This window comes from Lepidothrix coronata, unplaced genomic scaffold, assembly GCF_001604755.1.
Source record: "Lepidothrix coronata isolate B3197 unplaced genomic scaffold, Lepidothrix_coronata-1.0 Scaffold191, whole genome shotgun sequence".
Taxonomy (NCBI): Eukaryota; Metazoa; Chordata; class Aves; order Passeriformes; family Pipridae; genus Lepidothrix; species Lepidothrix coronata.
In genome coordinates, this window is record NW_016690371.1 from 1537891 (window position 1) to 1552333 (window position 14443).

The 14443-nt window shown below is 38.9% G+C and overlaps 1 protein-coding gene and 1 long non-coding RNA gene across 2 annotated transcripts in view; one reads left to right on the forward strand and one right to left on the reverse strand.

Moving 5' to 3' along the window:
* Nucleotides 1-14443, forward strand: part of PHEX (phosphate regulating endopeptidase homolog, X-linked) — a 99717-nt gene that overhangs the window by 57537 nt on the left and 27737 nt on the right. The window contains exons 13-14 of the mRNA XM_017831507.1: nt 8067-8144; nt 9745-9848. Of these exons, the coding sequence (XP_017686996.1) occupies nt 8067-8144; nt 9745-9848 (182 nt within the window). The remainder of the gene's footprint in view (nt 1-8066; nt 8145-9744; nt 9849-14443) is intronic.
* On the reverse strand, nt 3930-6460 carry LOC108505469. Its single transcript, XR_001877523.1, has 3 exons — nt 6242-6460; nt 5166-5228; nt 3930-4038 (listed from the first exon to the last, which is right to left on the reverse strand). It is a non-coding gene; the product is annotated as an uncharacterized LOC108505469 (long non-coding RNA).

Sequence of the window (14443 nt, forward strand, 5' to 3'; positions counted from 1 at the left end):
TTTCCTGGCTGTGGTGATCTCCATGTCCTGTATATTGCTACCTGAGCCAGTTTGAGTAGTGTTAAAAGGAGTCTCTGCCTTGTCTGGTCCCAGCTGTATCTAGACTGAAGCTGAAGCTCTCTTGTGAAATGAGAAATGAAAAGGGAATTTTTCATGTGCTTTTCATTATTAAAAAAAAATAATTGCCCTGCAACCTTTGCTTAACCTTGAAAATATTAAATGAATATGAACTGATGCAAGCAGAGGCTAAGGTCAGAAGTTGTCACTTTTTGGAACAGGTTATTCAAAGTTTTGCATAGAACTGAACAAGAAACACTGTGGTAAATCACATCCCATACAGTTGTGATGGGGAGAGAGCTTCCTTGCCCTTTTCTGATCCCTGGGGCTGCCCCTCTCTCAGTGTTTGGTGCACTCTTCAGCACACTGGGGGTTTTGGGTCCCTGGGGACTTTCATTTTGCCAGTGCTGTGGGTTTTGTTAAGCTTGCTGCTTGCCCAGAGCTAATACAAAAACAGCAGAAAAGATTTTTGCAGCAGGTGGAAGTTTTTCTATCAAGAGGTGGCATGAAAGTGGGAGTATGGGTCAACTCACGAGGTGCTTTGGGGGTGAGCAGTGAAACAAATCCAGGAAGGAGTTTCTATTAAAAATGCAACATAATAATTTCTGCAGCTCACCAACATAATAAAGTCCAGCCAAAGCTGTCTTTTTTTTTTGTGCCATTTCAAATCCTTAGGATTCTGTTGCAAAATTTTTTCAGTAAGAATATCTCAGGTAATTTCAAAACACAAAGAGAATTTTGAGTTGGTGGAGTATTTGGCTAATGCTTTTTTGTTTTAAGACACAGTTGTATTAAAAAATATGGAGTATTTCCTGAAAATAAAGGCATGACAAGGTACAGCTTTTTAAAGTGCCAAGTGTGTGTCCAAGCTTAGCTCTGGTGCACAAGCTGTTAGAGCCCTGTCAAAGGCAGTTTAGCAGCATATACCATGAGACATATATATACCAGTAGGATGCTAATGGTAGTCTGTGCCTTCAGACCACAACACTTGCTTCTGGCTTGTTTGATGTGTAGCTGGAGGAGCTCCTAGCTGTCCACACATAGGCATGCCCTAAGTGCTCCACAGGTGTGCAGAAGGGAATCCAGTGCAGAAATCCCATGCTGGAGCAGACTTGTCACTGCTGGTGTGGTGCCATGATGCCGTAGCTGAGTCGTTTGCATATCTGGACATCATCCTTTTTTTCTGGACCATGAGCATCATTTCAGCTCCACTGAGAATCCAAAGACCCTTAAAACTGACCAAAGTGCTTTGGACAGGAAGGGTGTTATAAGGTGTTAAACACATCCTTTGCCAGGAACTTGGTTGTCGTGGTCTGCAGTATAAGTGCTCTTATGTATTGTGTAATCAAAGATGAAGATATTTTATGTGTTTCTTTTATGCCACAAAGAAAGGTATTTAATTTACAGACTTATGATTCTGTTAATGAAAGACAGAATTTATGTCTGTTATATATAATATTCTGTACAAAATTATGGAATCATCATAATTGTCATACAGAGGTTACAAATGGAAAATGGCATTCAAATATAATGAGCAAAGGACTTCTTTTTCCTAGCAAAATTAAAGCAAAGCTGCCAGCAGAATGGATTTGGAACCAAGATGGTAGGAGGAATAGGAGTAGGTCTATTAATTGTACTGCTGCATTGAACTGAGGAGTTAACACTTGTGAAAATATCACAGTCAATTAGTATATTTATATCAGTAAAACCAAAATAAATATACTAATTTCCCACTTTCTGTGACTTGGTCCAGTTCTATTGCTAAAAAAAAAAAAAGAAAAGATAATTTAATGTGGGATTAGTTTAAACTGAAAAGTTAATTCCAGTGAAACTATCATCACAGTGCTCGAACCAGTGACTGAGTCTTTGTATTCCAGAGAGCCAGAAGTGAAAGGGATTTAGGACAGGAAAGAGTGTCACTGAGGTACATTGTTGTTTTTTCCGGCTCTTCTGTCCATGGTAGTCCTACTAAACTTTTAAGTGCTTGTATCTTTATGCTTAGTAATAGTAATATTGTCTTGCTAGATAGTAGCTATTATGGCTGAACATATAATCCCAGCGAACAGTTTGTTTAGGAATTGCTGTGTCCCTTTTCCTCTCTGTTTCCTAGTATTATAATGTATTGTATGGTATTTTAAGTGTATTAGATAGTATTTTCTTGTCAGTAAGTTTTCTCTGAGTGAGGCTTTGGTTTCAAAACGTGATTCAGAGGAGGAAGTAACTAGTGTATCACGTAAGTCTTCTTTCCCACATCGTGTGTCCCCAGAAAATTTCTTGTGCAATTCCAGCACTTGCTGGGTCTTTCCATGCAGTAGTGAGTAATTCAGCTCACTGATCTGGTGGAAAATTGGCTGGGAAAATATTTGGTTAGATTCCTGCTGTGACAGTGAATTTCACAGAAAGCAGTCTCACAGAAAGATGTGGCAAGGAGCTGAGTCAGCCTTTGGAGGCTGTGGGTGCAAGCAGCATGAGCAGAAGTATGGACAGAGATGAGAGGAACAGGGAAAAAGAGTGAGGACTAGCGCATTTTTTCATTTGGCAGCACAAAGCTGCTAAATAGACTCATCTGGTTTTGAAACTACAATGTGTATTTAACTGAAAGCAATTTTATGTGTATGTGATGGGTGTCATTACTCACTTAAGTCACTAGATTTATTTTTTTTCCCCTGGCCTCAAGCTATTACAAGAATGGAATGAGAACTGTATTTTTTGTCTTCATAATCAATTATTTTAGAGCATTCAAAACAATTATTGTAATACATAGGGCATGGTTATGGTGCAGTGTGAGGTGGTGGTATGTGAATTATTATTAAATGAAACACTAGCTCCTGAAAAGTCTACTCAGTTTCTATTATTTTATTATTGTGACATGCAAATAAAAGAGGACAGTTAAAGCCAAGGTTTAAAAATAAATAGTTTAATGATTATCTATATTCTGGAGTATGGATTACAGACAGTTCACTGCAGATCAAGTACTGTTAAAAATTGCCATTTCAGGCCAAGTGTTCATGTTTGAATTGACACTTCACTTTTGATTGTATTTGACAATGTGCAAATCCCTGAGATTTCATGTGGCCCCACAAAGGAAATACTATGCATCATTAAGGTGAGCCCAGTCTATCTCTCACTCAAATCAGTGGGTCACTTCTTACTGACATCTGTAGGACTGGGCTTTAGCCCTGTGTTGGAACTTTTCTGTGTTTTGCCAAGATCCATAACTCCATTTTCCTAGTTTTTCTATACGTAAGACCTAGTTAGATGCAGTGATATTTATGCAGCAGTTTTACCAGATGGCTCTTGAATTATCTGTTTTCAATGAAAAATGAAATGACCAGACACGTACATAAAGGCTGAATTAATCTTTGTAATTAAATGGAACATTACTTTGCCGTGAATGATTTTAGCTTTCAGAATGTATTTCATGCTAATTTTTCAGTGAACTGTAATTGTATTAATTTTTTATATATTTAGAAGCTTGAAAATGATCTTCACAAAGTTATTTTGAGTCAAGTTGATATACAGAAGATCTGTGTCAGACTCATAAAACTTTGTCAGGGGTGAGATATGTGTTGCGGTTTTTTTTTTCTTTACAGTAAGTACAATATGTCAGTACTTAGTGTTGCTAGCATATAAAATATCCAGATCATACTCTGAGTGGCAAAAAAGGCTTTCAGATGGCTCACACACTTGGTTGTCAAGTGAGAATTTGAATAGAATGGAAACTAGGATGCTTTGGAGCATTGAAATACCTGTGCATTCCCACATTGGCAAGTTGTTAAGTCAAGAGTGAAAGGTCTTTTATTATATTGTCTCAGTAGTAAACTGAATAGCAGTGCTCTCATTGTGACAGAAAGACACACTGATGATAAAATCTCAACTCTGTTGAAGTCAGTGGGGAAACTTCCATGCATAATGAGAGGTGGAGGGAGTAATCTCATTCTGGGTCCTCTGCCTCAGAGCCTGCTCTCTCTGAGTGCTGGGCTGGAAAACAGTTATCATGACTTACTCTAAAGTGAGCTGCTTCTCTGTGTCACCCCCTGTGAGAGCCTCTTACTGTCAGTGACAGAAGAGTACTGCAGTGATGAGTTTTCTTAATTTACTCAACAGCCCAAGGTAGGCTGAGCGCTTAACAATAGCTGGGGGAAGTACCCCATCACTCTTTTTCTTCCTGTACACGTGGCTATTTAATATGCAAATTAGAAAAAGGAATTAAATGAGCCTTTAAACCATAAAACTGTGCATGGTGTGTTTATGGTGGATTCATGTGCAATTGCCACATGGCTGGTTCCTGTACATTTGTCACATTTCATTTGAGTTCCCTGTATGCATATGGATGCCTCTGGGAATGCTGGTCCCTTAAACATACTTTTAATCTTATCAAGGGGAAAATACTGACATCATTATCAAAGAGCAAGCCAATTGTAGAAGAGATTTCCACTTCCTTGTGCTGTATAAATAAGGAGTCTTCAAACTGCTGTTAAATATTACACAACTGAACAGAGAAGATAGGCACAGAAACAAGGCTTCCAACACGCAAATTCAGAAACCTGCTCCCAGTATGATACTTTCTACCTTGTCAGTTGTGTAAATAAATTGGGCTGTGTGTGGGGCTCAGCTGAGCAGGTTTGCACCTGATGCAAAGCTCCTAGGAGAAATCCCAATTGGAGGGATTATCAAGGACTTCAGAGGGCCTCCTGTGTCCTCTCATAGGTTTTGCTTTGGCCATAGGAAACATTTTCCTCAACCAAGAGCCACACATCCTTCACTGTCAGCATCAGCTTTGTCTTATCTGCTCAGATCTCTAAACCACACATATTGTGCTAAGAACTTTTAAGTAACAAATGCAATAAAATAACGTTTTCCCCTTAGCTATCTATCTATACTACAAAATACAGGCAGCTTTAGACATTGATAAAGCATCAAAGTACTGGAAGCAGCATTACCTTTTGAGTTTACTTTACTCTCTCCAGGAGTAAATAACCCCTGTTATTTACTAGGGGTTTATATAGCCTTTATAAAAGAATACCTCATAGTATAGTGGTGCCCAACTATTTTATTCTTGTGTTAGAAATCTCAATTTCATGTCACAAAGCAAAAGTATGTGTCACCTGACAAGTGTGCCCAGCTCTCCTGAGGCAGTCTGGCTGAAGAACTCTTCCCATCTTCCTTTCCTAATGCAGCAGGGCTATGAAAAGAGTAAAGGGTGTAAGTGTCAATAAAATAAAATTTTAAAAAAGTTAATTATATGGTTACTTGTGAGATTATGTGATTATATTTGATCTTTAGTTCAACCTATGTCAGACCAGCTATTAAGGAGCCTGGAGGCATCATCTTCACCCTTAGAGATGCTTGGTTAAAGAGTGAGGTCTAAAAGGGCCAAAACTTGGCAGTCCCAAGCTGCTGCCCTCAGGGGGCTGCTGTGGAAGAAGAGAGTGAGAAGGATGTGGCAGATATTCCACAAAGATCCCAAAATGTCCATGTGGTGGAGATGGACATTACTTTGGTAACAACCAGACAATTAGCACCATGTGTTTAAGGGCAGAGCCCATCTCTCAGCAAAGAAGCACTGCCAGATCTAGGCTGGCTTTATACTCCTTTGCATTTACAGCCAGTGAGGCATGAATTTATTTGCTTCTATTTGGAAGACAGTATACAAATTAAGAGTGCTTTTAAAGGATGTAATCTAGCTCTAAACAAAAGATGTTCTTTTATATGCCAAAACAGGATCAAAAATTTTTGATCGACATTGTACTGACTAAATCATTAGTAAAATGCTGACACAGTTAATCTTTACATTTGATTTAAAACCACTGTTGATTTTTTAAATGTTGCACTATAAATTGTTTTTAAAGGGTTTATTCTTCATCATATTTGTCAATTTTTAAATTAAATCCGTTTAATTCAAATCTTAAGGTGTTCAATTAAGTAGATTCAACACAAAGGTTACTGTGATTCAGACAGGTACTCTGGAACTCATGCAGAACATGAGATTCACCAAACTCATTTAAGCAGCTGACTTAGCAGAAATTAAAATTTATGAGTTTTGCTCTTTCCTTTTTCAAGGATAGTTTTAACTGGAATTTAAACGTGGGAAATGGTAAAGAAAATTTTGTGGTTCCTTGCAAAGTTCAGTCAGTTGGACCCGACACCACCACTAGGAAAAAAATTAGACACTCCTGATTACCTACAAACTTGCAGATGAATAGTGCTTCCTCCCCAGCTTTTTATTCTCTCTCCTCCCCACAGCATTTAAAATATCTTGAAAGACTGATAAACCTTCTGGAAAACTGAGAAAACATTCTGTTGAGAGGTTATTTGGCTCATTTCATATTTCCCATTCAGCATTTTTCTTCCATTGCTTTATCACTAGAGCAATTTGCATGACAATGGGATCTTTCTTGCTTAAGAGATCATCTGCTCCTGCTGCTAATTTCCTACCTGAAGTTGTTATCGTCTGTTTGTGACATCTTAATTATCTCAACCACAATTAATTGTTATGTCACAAATGGAGGATTATGACTTCGGATTGGAAATGAGATTGAGAAATTGAAGGAGTTTGAAGCAAAGTGGCCTTTCTTCTTGAAAAATAAAAGAGGAGACAGAATTATTTTGGTTAAATGGGGGGAGTCCTCCATCAGGTTCCTTCTTACAGTAGTGGAACAGCCATTTCTAATTCTGGCTGTCATAGGAGGCCCTGTTGTATTGAGATACTATGGAGGGGCAGAAGGGAGAAAGGATATAATTGTGCAGGAAGGGGAATCTTCCTTTGAGTAGTCACCCTCTGAAGAGGGAAATGGAAGTTGGTGGACCCCAGAGGGGTCCAGGCTGTGCTCATGAGAACAGAATGCAGGGTTGGTACATCTGCAGTTGGTTTAGAGGCCAATTAATGTATTGCATTTCATATCTTGCAATATTCATTTGAGTTTTGACATCTGAGTTTGAAGAACAAATGTCCAAAAGAGTGCTTTTTGAGGGGTGGAGGAAATTCCAAAGACTTATGGGGAAAATACACTCAGCATCCTGAAAACATACAAAATGAAAGCTTAGTGCTACCCTAGTCCATCACAGCTTTAATTTATTTTACAGATTGTCACATTTCACATCTTGGTATGTAGTCTTATCTTTTTGTATCCTTTTGCTTTTCTTCTGGAAAATTCTGTTTCCACAGAGATTCTGGGTGTAAGGGTGGCCTGCTGGTGTTTTTGTGAGAAGAATGCTCAGGCTGTTTATACATTCACACCATGATTTACAAAGTGGTAATACTCATCTACAGCTACTATCACTTCACACTGGAGTGTTTACACAGGCTATGCATAAATACTGGGACCAGGTCATGATTAAAAGAGTTAAAAAAAGCAAAGTTAATGAAAAGTGAAGTGTCTTATTTTAACACCCTTACTAACATTAGGGAAAGGGCAAAAACTGGAGAACGAAACAAAAATTAGTCCTGTAGTTTTAGGAAAGCACAATGTCCTTCAGAAGAGTGTGTGCCCATCTTCAGATGCAAATAGAAGTGGCCCTCAGTAGAAATACACCAGTCTGCATTTGCTGGGACCAAGGTTCATTCACATCTGTGTATCAAATCTGTTTTAAGCGTTGAATGTGTACCAACTACTGTGCCATAGCAAAACAGACCGTTTTCTGTTGTCCTTTGGAAAACATTGTAAAAACAGACATTTGACCATCTGATTAACACAAAAACTGGTAGGGAAAGTCAGCTGTTGAGATTTTGCACTCAAACACATAGCTGTAACTACGCAAAAGCTCTGCAGGCAACAACAGACCCACTGTGATAATCTAACAACAGAATCTGGACCCTCTGCCTTGTGATGCCGAGCTCATTTGTGGCACCAATTTTACCTTGTAGGCAAGTTGATTTGAAGTTAAATTAAGATGCCTCTAGGGAAGTATAATATCGCAAAATGGAAAGAGAGCAGGGGAAAAAAAACCTGTATGTTGATAAGTGGTTCTATCTGTCAACACTTTTTTTCTCATTTTCTTTTTCAAAGGCAAAAGCAGTTATGGCGAAAGTTGGTTACCCTGAGTTTATAATGAATGACACATATATTAATGAAGACATCAAAACAGTAAGTGTCAGACTTGCAGCTTTCTTCATTTACATATTGCAGCTATTCTTTGCTCTGTTTCACTGCTGTCTAAAATCAAAGCTTGTCTTTTGTTTGGCATGTACCTGGAGTTTTGCTTGCCTGGTTATTTTTATGTTATTTTTTAATTAAGTGTGCTAGCTCTCATGTCTAAATTGTCAATGCTGGCATGCCTAAATGAGATCGTGAGGCTTGTGGGGAGTAAAATGCACCTGGGTGCAAAGAACCTTCCTGATAAAAAGCATTTTAAAGGTTAAACATACACTGTAATTGGTATTTAGTTATAAAAATGAAACAAACCAAAAGCATTTCTTCTCAAAATAATGGTCTTCAAAAACACAACAAGCATTTTACCTCAGAATATCACACTTTATGATGCCCTATATAGGCTCTCCAGGCTATGAATTTTATTTATGATTGTTGCTTATAATTTTGTCAAGATGTCCTAATCAATGTATGGGCCTATTGTGCTGGCTGCTGGGCAAAGACACTATGGGAGGACTCCTTCCTGACCTGTTCAGCCTAACTAAGGCAGGAAGACAAATTATTATTATTATTATTGTTGTTGTTGTTATCATCATCATCATCATCAGTGACAACAATAACAATATATGTTACCATTTTCCGACTGTGGCACGCATGTGATGAATTGTATTACTGAAAGTCACAGGCAAAGTAGAACCCTAAATTCAATCCTGAGCCAGTAAAATAAAGAGACATGGTCATCTTTGCCAGAACACATGAACAAACACTAAACAGAGACCTAATTTATTGAGAAAACTTTGAAGAACCAACTTTACCAGCCTAGTCCTTGTTTGTGGGAAGTATAGGGTGAGATGGTGCTGTGAAGACAGTGTAATGAGACAAAGCATTTCCCCAGATAAATGGCAATGTCTGGTGAAAAATACTTATTAATCGTGGTTGCAAAACCATAGTTTACATCTGAAATACAACTTCCTCTCAAATCCTAGGATTGCTTTAAGTTGATGACAGGGATATCATCTGGATTTATGAACTATTAACATCCTTTTGCCTGCATGGTTATTTGTATGTGTATGTGTAATTGCTATTGGATTTGGAAATTTATGGAAGCACAGAGCCCTATGGCTGTATGTATTTAATGTGAGAAACAGTAAGAAAGCAGTGGCAGAACCCTCAGAGGGCACAGAGTATGAAGTATTTGTTATAAAATGTAAAGCAAACTGAGAAAGGGGACTTTGTGACATTGTTAGAAGTGGTTTTAAAATGCACTTTTAAAAATAAAAGTAAGCCTACTTCCTCCTGGAAAAGAGAAGTTCCATCTGCAATCCATTGTTGGGTGCTTATGATTTCTTCAACACCTCTCTGCACAGGAAAGAGCCTTTCCAGCGTTCCAGACCCTTGTGTACATCTGTTCCACTTCTGTGTTTTAACTAAGATCATAAAACATTTATTCTTCCTACCAAAATGTGAAAATTCTAATTGCTTCCATAATTGCTGAAAAATTAGGTGATTATCTTGTAAAAAATAGAAGTTATGCTTTTTATGACAGCTTTTGTTTCTTTGGACATGCTTTTAAAATGTCTGTGCTTTATCCATACAGCTGAAGTTTACAGAAAGTGACTATTTTGGCAATGTATTGCAAACTCGCAAATACTTAGCCCAATCAGATTTCTACTGGCTTAGAAAAGAAGTTCCAAAAACAGAGTGAGTAGACAAAAGGCAAATTTACATATTCTTCTAACAATGTTTTAATTTATATTATCTAATTTATAGGACAAATACTATTATATATTAATTTTAATAGAATTATATACATGGCAACATATTATGATACAAAAAGCCTATGGGCAAACCCTCCTGTTATTCAGAAACTCCTGGGGGACATGTTTGTTTTTTTTTTTAATTCTAGGTATCCCTGTTTGAATGCACAGTAGTCATATTCTTGCAGCTTAAACTTAATTTAATGAAAAAAGGGGTAATTGAATCGCAATTAAAAATGGATTATGTCTCTTGGTCGCAGTTAGAGTTTGAAATAGTAGAGCAGGGATTTATGAAATAAATTTTGTAAGAATGTTATTATAAGAATGTTATTATTAGTAATATAAATCAGCATTGTTAGTTACCTGCTGTTGATAGCAATGGTACAGAATGAAACATAATTTAATTTACATATGTTATTTTTATTTATTTGTAAACACAAGAGTGCAGATTGTGTCACAAACTGTCATAAAATACATGAGAGAATCAGTCTCTTTTTTTACTGGTGGATAATCAAATCCTTAAAATGCAAATTAAAACCTAAGCAGAACCTAATTAGTGTAATCATGATACTTAAAAATGACTCCGTCTACACACAGACTTTGAAATTGGTGCTGCTGCTGAGCTCCTGTGCTGGTATTTCCTTAGGACTCCAGAAAATCCTACTGAAACTGAGCCATACCTTGTTCTGAAGGTGGCTCCGTGTTGTCCGTCAGGAAGGTAGAGGATGTTAGCAGGACATGCCAGTTAGAGTGCTGTAATTTGGCCCTATATATTGAAGGGACTATTTATACCTTGATTTTGAATTTTACCTTCTCGTCACAGCTTTCTCTGACATTGCACTGGTTAATCCCAGGGCATCATTTTAGGGATTTTCCTGGATGTCAGGACTAGATCATGACAGTATATTCTCCTCAGAGCAACAGTTCCATGAGAGCAGTGAAATAACACTTGCCCCTGTATGGCAATTGTGATCAGCAACCTCCTCCTCGTGATCAGCATTGGGGCAGCACTAATACAGACTGTGTAGATTCTTGGCACGGTGGGAAAACTCCCCTGTAAGGAAATTAACTGGTAGGTAGTCCCTGACTCAAGGACTGCAGTATGAGAACTGTGGCATGAGTATGCTTAAAAAATGAAGGGTTTATCCGATTGCCCACTACCAAGATGGAACACTTTCTCATGTTTGTCTTTACCATTTTATTTCCAGGACCATGTAACAGCCAGCCCCCTCATCACCTTTGTTGTGCTTTTCTTGTCATCCCTCAGGGCACATTCTGTCCTGGAGGGTGGCAGTTTGATTTTTGGTCTCTTTTCTTTGTTAGGACACCTATGTACTCTGCCTTCTGTAGGACTGGAGGTAATTCCACCTGAGCCCTGGTGGGGAGGAATAATTAGGGTTCCTGCTGGGAGATTATTCTGTCTCTGCAACTACTCAGTGATAGAAAAGGGTCCTGAAAGAGGTGCCACTCTGTCTGCTGAGGGGTAGCGAGGCGCGAGAGTCACTCTGCCTCCAGTAAATTTTTTAAAATTTGTTAAAATAAACCAATGACTCTCACTCACCAGTCTGAGGCATGGCCTCAAAAATATCAGCCACTTTTTAGCCATTTGCCACTTTTAAACTATCATACTCTACTATCATACTCTACTGCTTTCTGTTGCTTTTACATATGTTATTTTCTTTCTGTTTCTCCCTTCCTCTCTTTCTTTCTTTCTCTCTCTCTCTTTTTCTTTGTTTGATTTTGTTTTTCTAAACTTTTACATTTAATAGAACACCACAGATCTTTTGGTGAAGCTTGGTGCTGTGTTAATAGATAATTACCCTTGGGATTTTGTTTCTGTTTAGTTCATTTCTTCTTTTCCCTAGTTTAGTAGCTTTTAGCATAGCATTTATATTTAGAGATAGATACTGCAATATTGTCAAAGTTGTGAACTGAAAGAGATAAATAAGAAAATGAGTGTTTAAGGAAATAAGTTACCAGACAATAAAGTAATTACACCCAAAAAGTAAACCACAATATTCTTTTAGCAGACGGTCCCTGTTTCTCAACAATATTATTTCAAACTGCAATGACTTTCCTCAGCACTGTCAAATAACGGAAAATCAAAATGAGGGTTCACACAAAGCACCAGGGAAACCCCATGAGGGGATGGAGAGAGGAGCTGGGGGATACAAGATAAAGGAATTTGATAAAACAAGGGGGAATGTGGGTATCAAAGTAGAAATTAATTATTTTGGAAATTCAACAGGTTTTTAATCTAAAAAGAGGAAAAAACCAACAACCTAGCAGGAGTAATTATCAAAATTCTTTGTTTTCTGTTCTGCTCCCTCCATCCCTAGCAGTCATCTGACAGGAAAAAGAAGCATGTAGGAAGTCAGATGAGGCATTGCTCAGGGTGTGGGTGGGGGAGCTACTGGTACCAAAGAGCTGTGACAAGGTACTGGGGTGCTGAAGTTGCCTGTTCTGCATATCCCGGGAGCCAGGTTCCCCTTGGGCATCACAGCTGCAGGAGGTGTAACTTGCTGTCCTCAACACCCACTTTGGATGCAGCTGCCATCGTCACAGCTGGCTGGGGAGATGGCTGTCATCTTCACAGCTGGCTCTACTGAACAAGGAAAAAAGTGCTCAGGTATCAGCAGAGAGACGAACAAAAGGGATTTGTGCAGGTGCTGAGGAATACGGTGCACAAACCAGCACTGGTTACATTGAGAGGGTGGATGGAGGAGGTGAGGCTGGAAGGGGGCAGTGTGGGAGGATGAGGACCAGGTGTGAAGACAATGATTATAACCCAGGAGAGAAATAGCTAGAGCAGAGGGAAATGAAAGACAGTATCTGTGTATGGCCAGTCTTCACGAGCAAAGATTTGGGAAAGGTCTTTACCCTTCAAGCCTGCGCAGTGGATTTTTTAGGTGAGACCCAGTGTGCGCTGAACTGAGCCCACCCTTTAATCCTGAGGTTCATCTGCCGGGGCCGAGCGAGCTTGGACAGTGGCAGTGAGGTCCTCAGAAGGTAGGTTTGTTTAGAGTGACTTTCTCTTAGATGAATGGCCTTACAGGGCTGACAAACTCCATCTGCCCGGGGAACTTTTTCCCTGACCGGGAATCGAACGCGGGCCACAGCGGTGAGAGTGCTGCATCCTAACCACTAGACCACCAGGGGTCCCCTGAAAGACAGTATAGAGGGAAGTGATTGCCATTTGGAAGGGAGTAATAAAGGAGAGTCAGAGTTTTAGTTGCATTTGCTTATCCATCCATGGAGCCATACACATTCATACATATATGTGTATGTATATACAAACACACACCTGATGCACCTTTTTATCAGTGATTGAATCTGTCCTTCTTAACACTGATATCATACTTGTAAATGACAAAGCATCGGAGGACTTCTTGGGCATACCACTTCATTATTATTCATCTCTCTCCTTTGAAGTGAGGACATAACCTAAGATTTTCAGACCTGGACAAATCATTCATTTTTCACTCAGCTTTCAGTGCTGGGGATGTAGACATCTGGTATCCCTATCAGAAGACACAAAGAAGTTGTGCTATGAGAGGATTCCTGAGTCTTCTCCAGGACCTATTCCTATTTTTCTTGGCCACACACTGTTGTTGGTAAACCCTGACTCTTGGTTTGATACAAAGGAGGAAAGCTCTGAGAGGGGCTGTGTTAGATGCTGTTAAGGACAGTGTAAAAGCTCCTTCTGCAAAAAGGGAAAAGCAGCCATGAAAAACACTGAGTAGGCTGTTGTCTGTTGGAGAGACACTGCTGGAGAGCTCAGAAATTGTGTGGGTGGGACCTGCCCTGGAGAGGAGAGGCTGGAAAGGAGTCTCTCCTGGAGCCTTGTCCTGGTCTTTGAACCTTGTTTTAAACAGTGAAGTGGCACTGAAGGCTGGGCCCAGCTTTACCATCCCAGTTTCTTGCCCAGCCCTAAGGGAGACAGACGGCAGCCTGGCCTGGGATGCTAATCTTCTGTTTCTACATGAGAAAATGTATAAAATAGATTACCAATGAGAAGAGGAAATACACTTTTGAAAGTCACTTTGAAGGTTGCCTCCCATTTAGAAGGTTTTTTTAATAGTACTTTCTTGGGAAAACATTTTCCATCATCCAGCAACTCTGTACAGCTTTTCACTGCTAACCAGCTTAAGCGTTGTACTTTCACAAATTCATTTTCTTTATTTATGATTTTTTTTTTAATTTCTTACTTCAGATGTTGAACAGCAAACTGAGTGATTTCTTCTAATTCAAAAAGTTGAGAAAACAAATTGCAACTTACCTTTGTGCTTTACAGAAAATTAAATAGTTTAATAAGCTTTTTCCTGTAATGTAAATGTTCCCAGTTGCCTCTCTTCATGACTGGCAATGTACCACTCTATACTCTTAAATCAGAAAGGAAAATATCATGGAGAAAACTGTAGCCTAAAGAAACCCAAACTAAGAGAGTATCTGCCTCACTTGCTATTTCAGTGTAGGTTTCAGATTATATTTCTACAAGAGAAGTCTCAAAATTGTTGAGTCTGCAGCATTAGGTTTTGA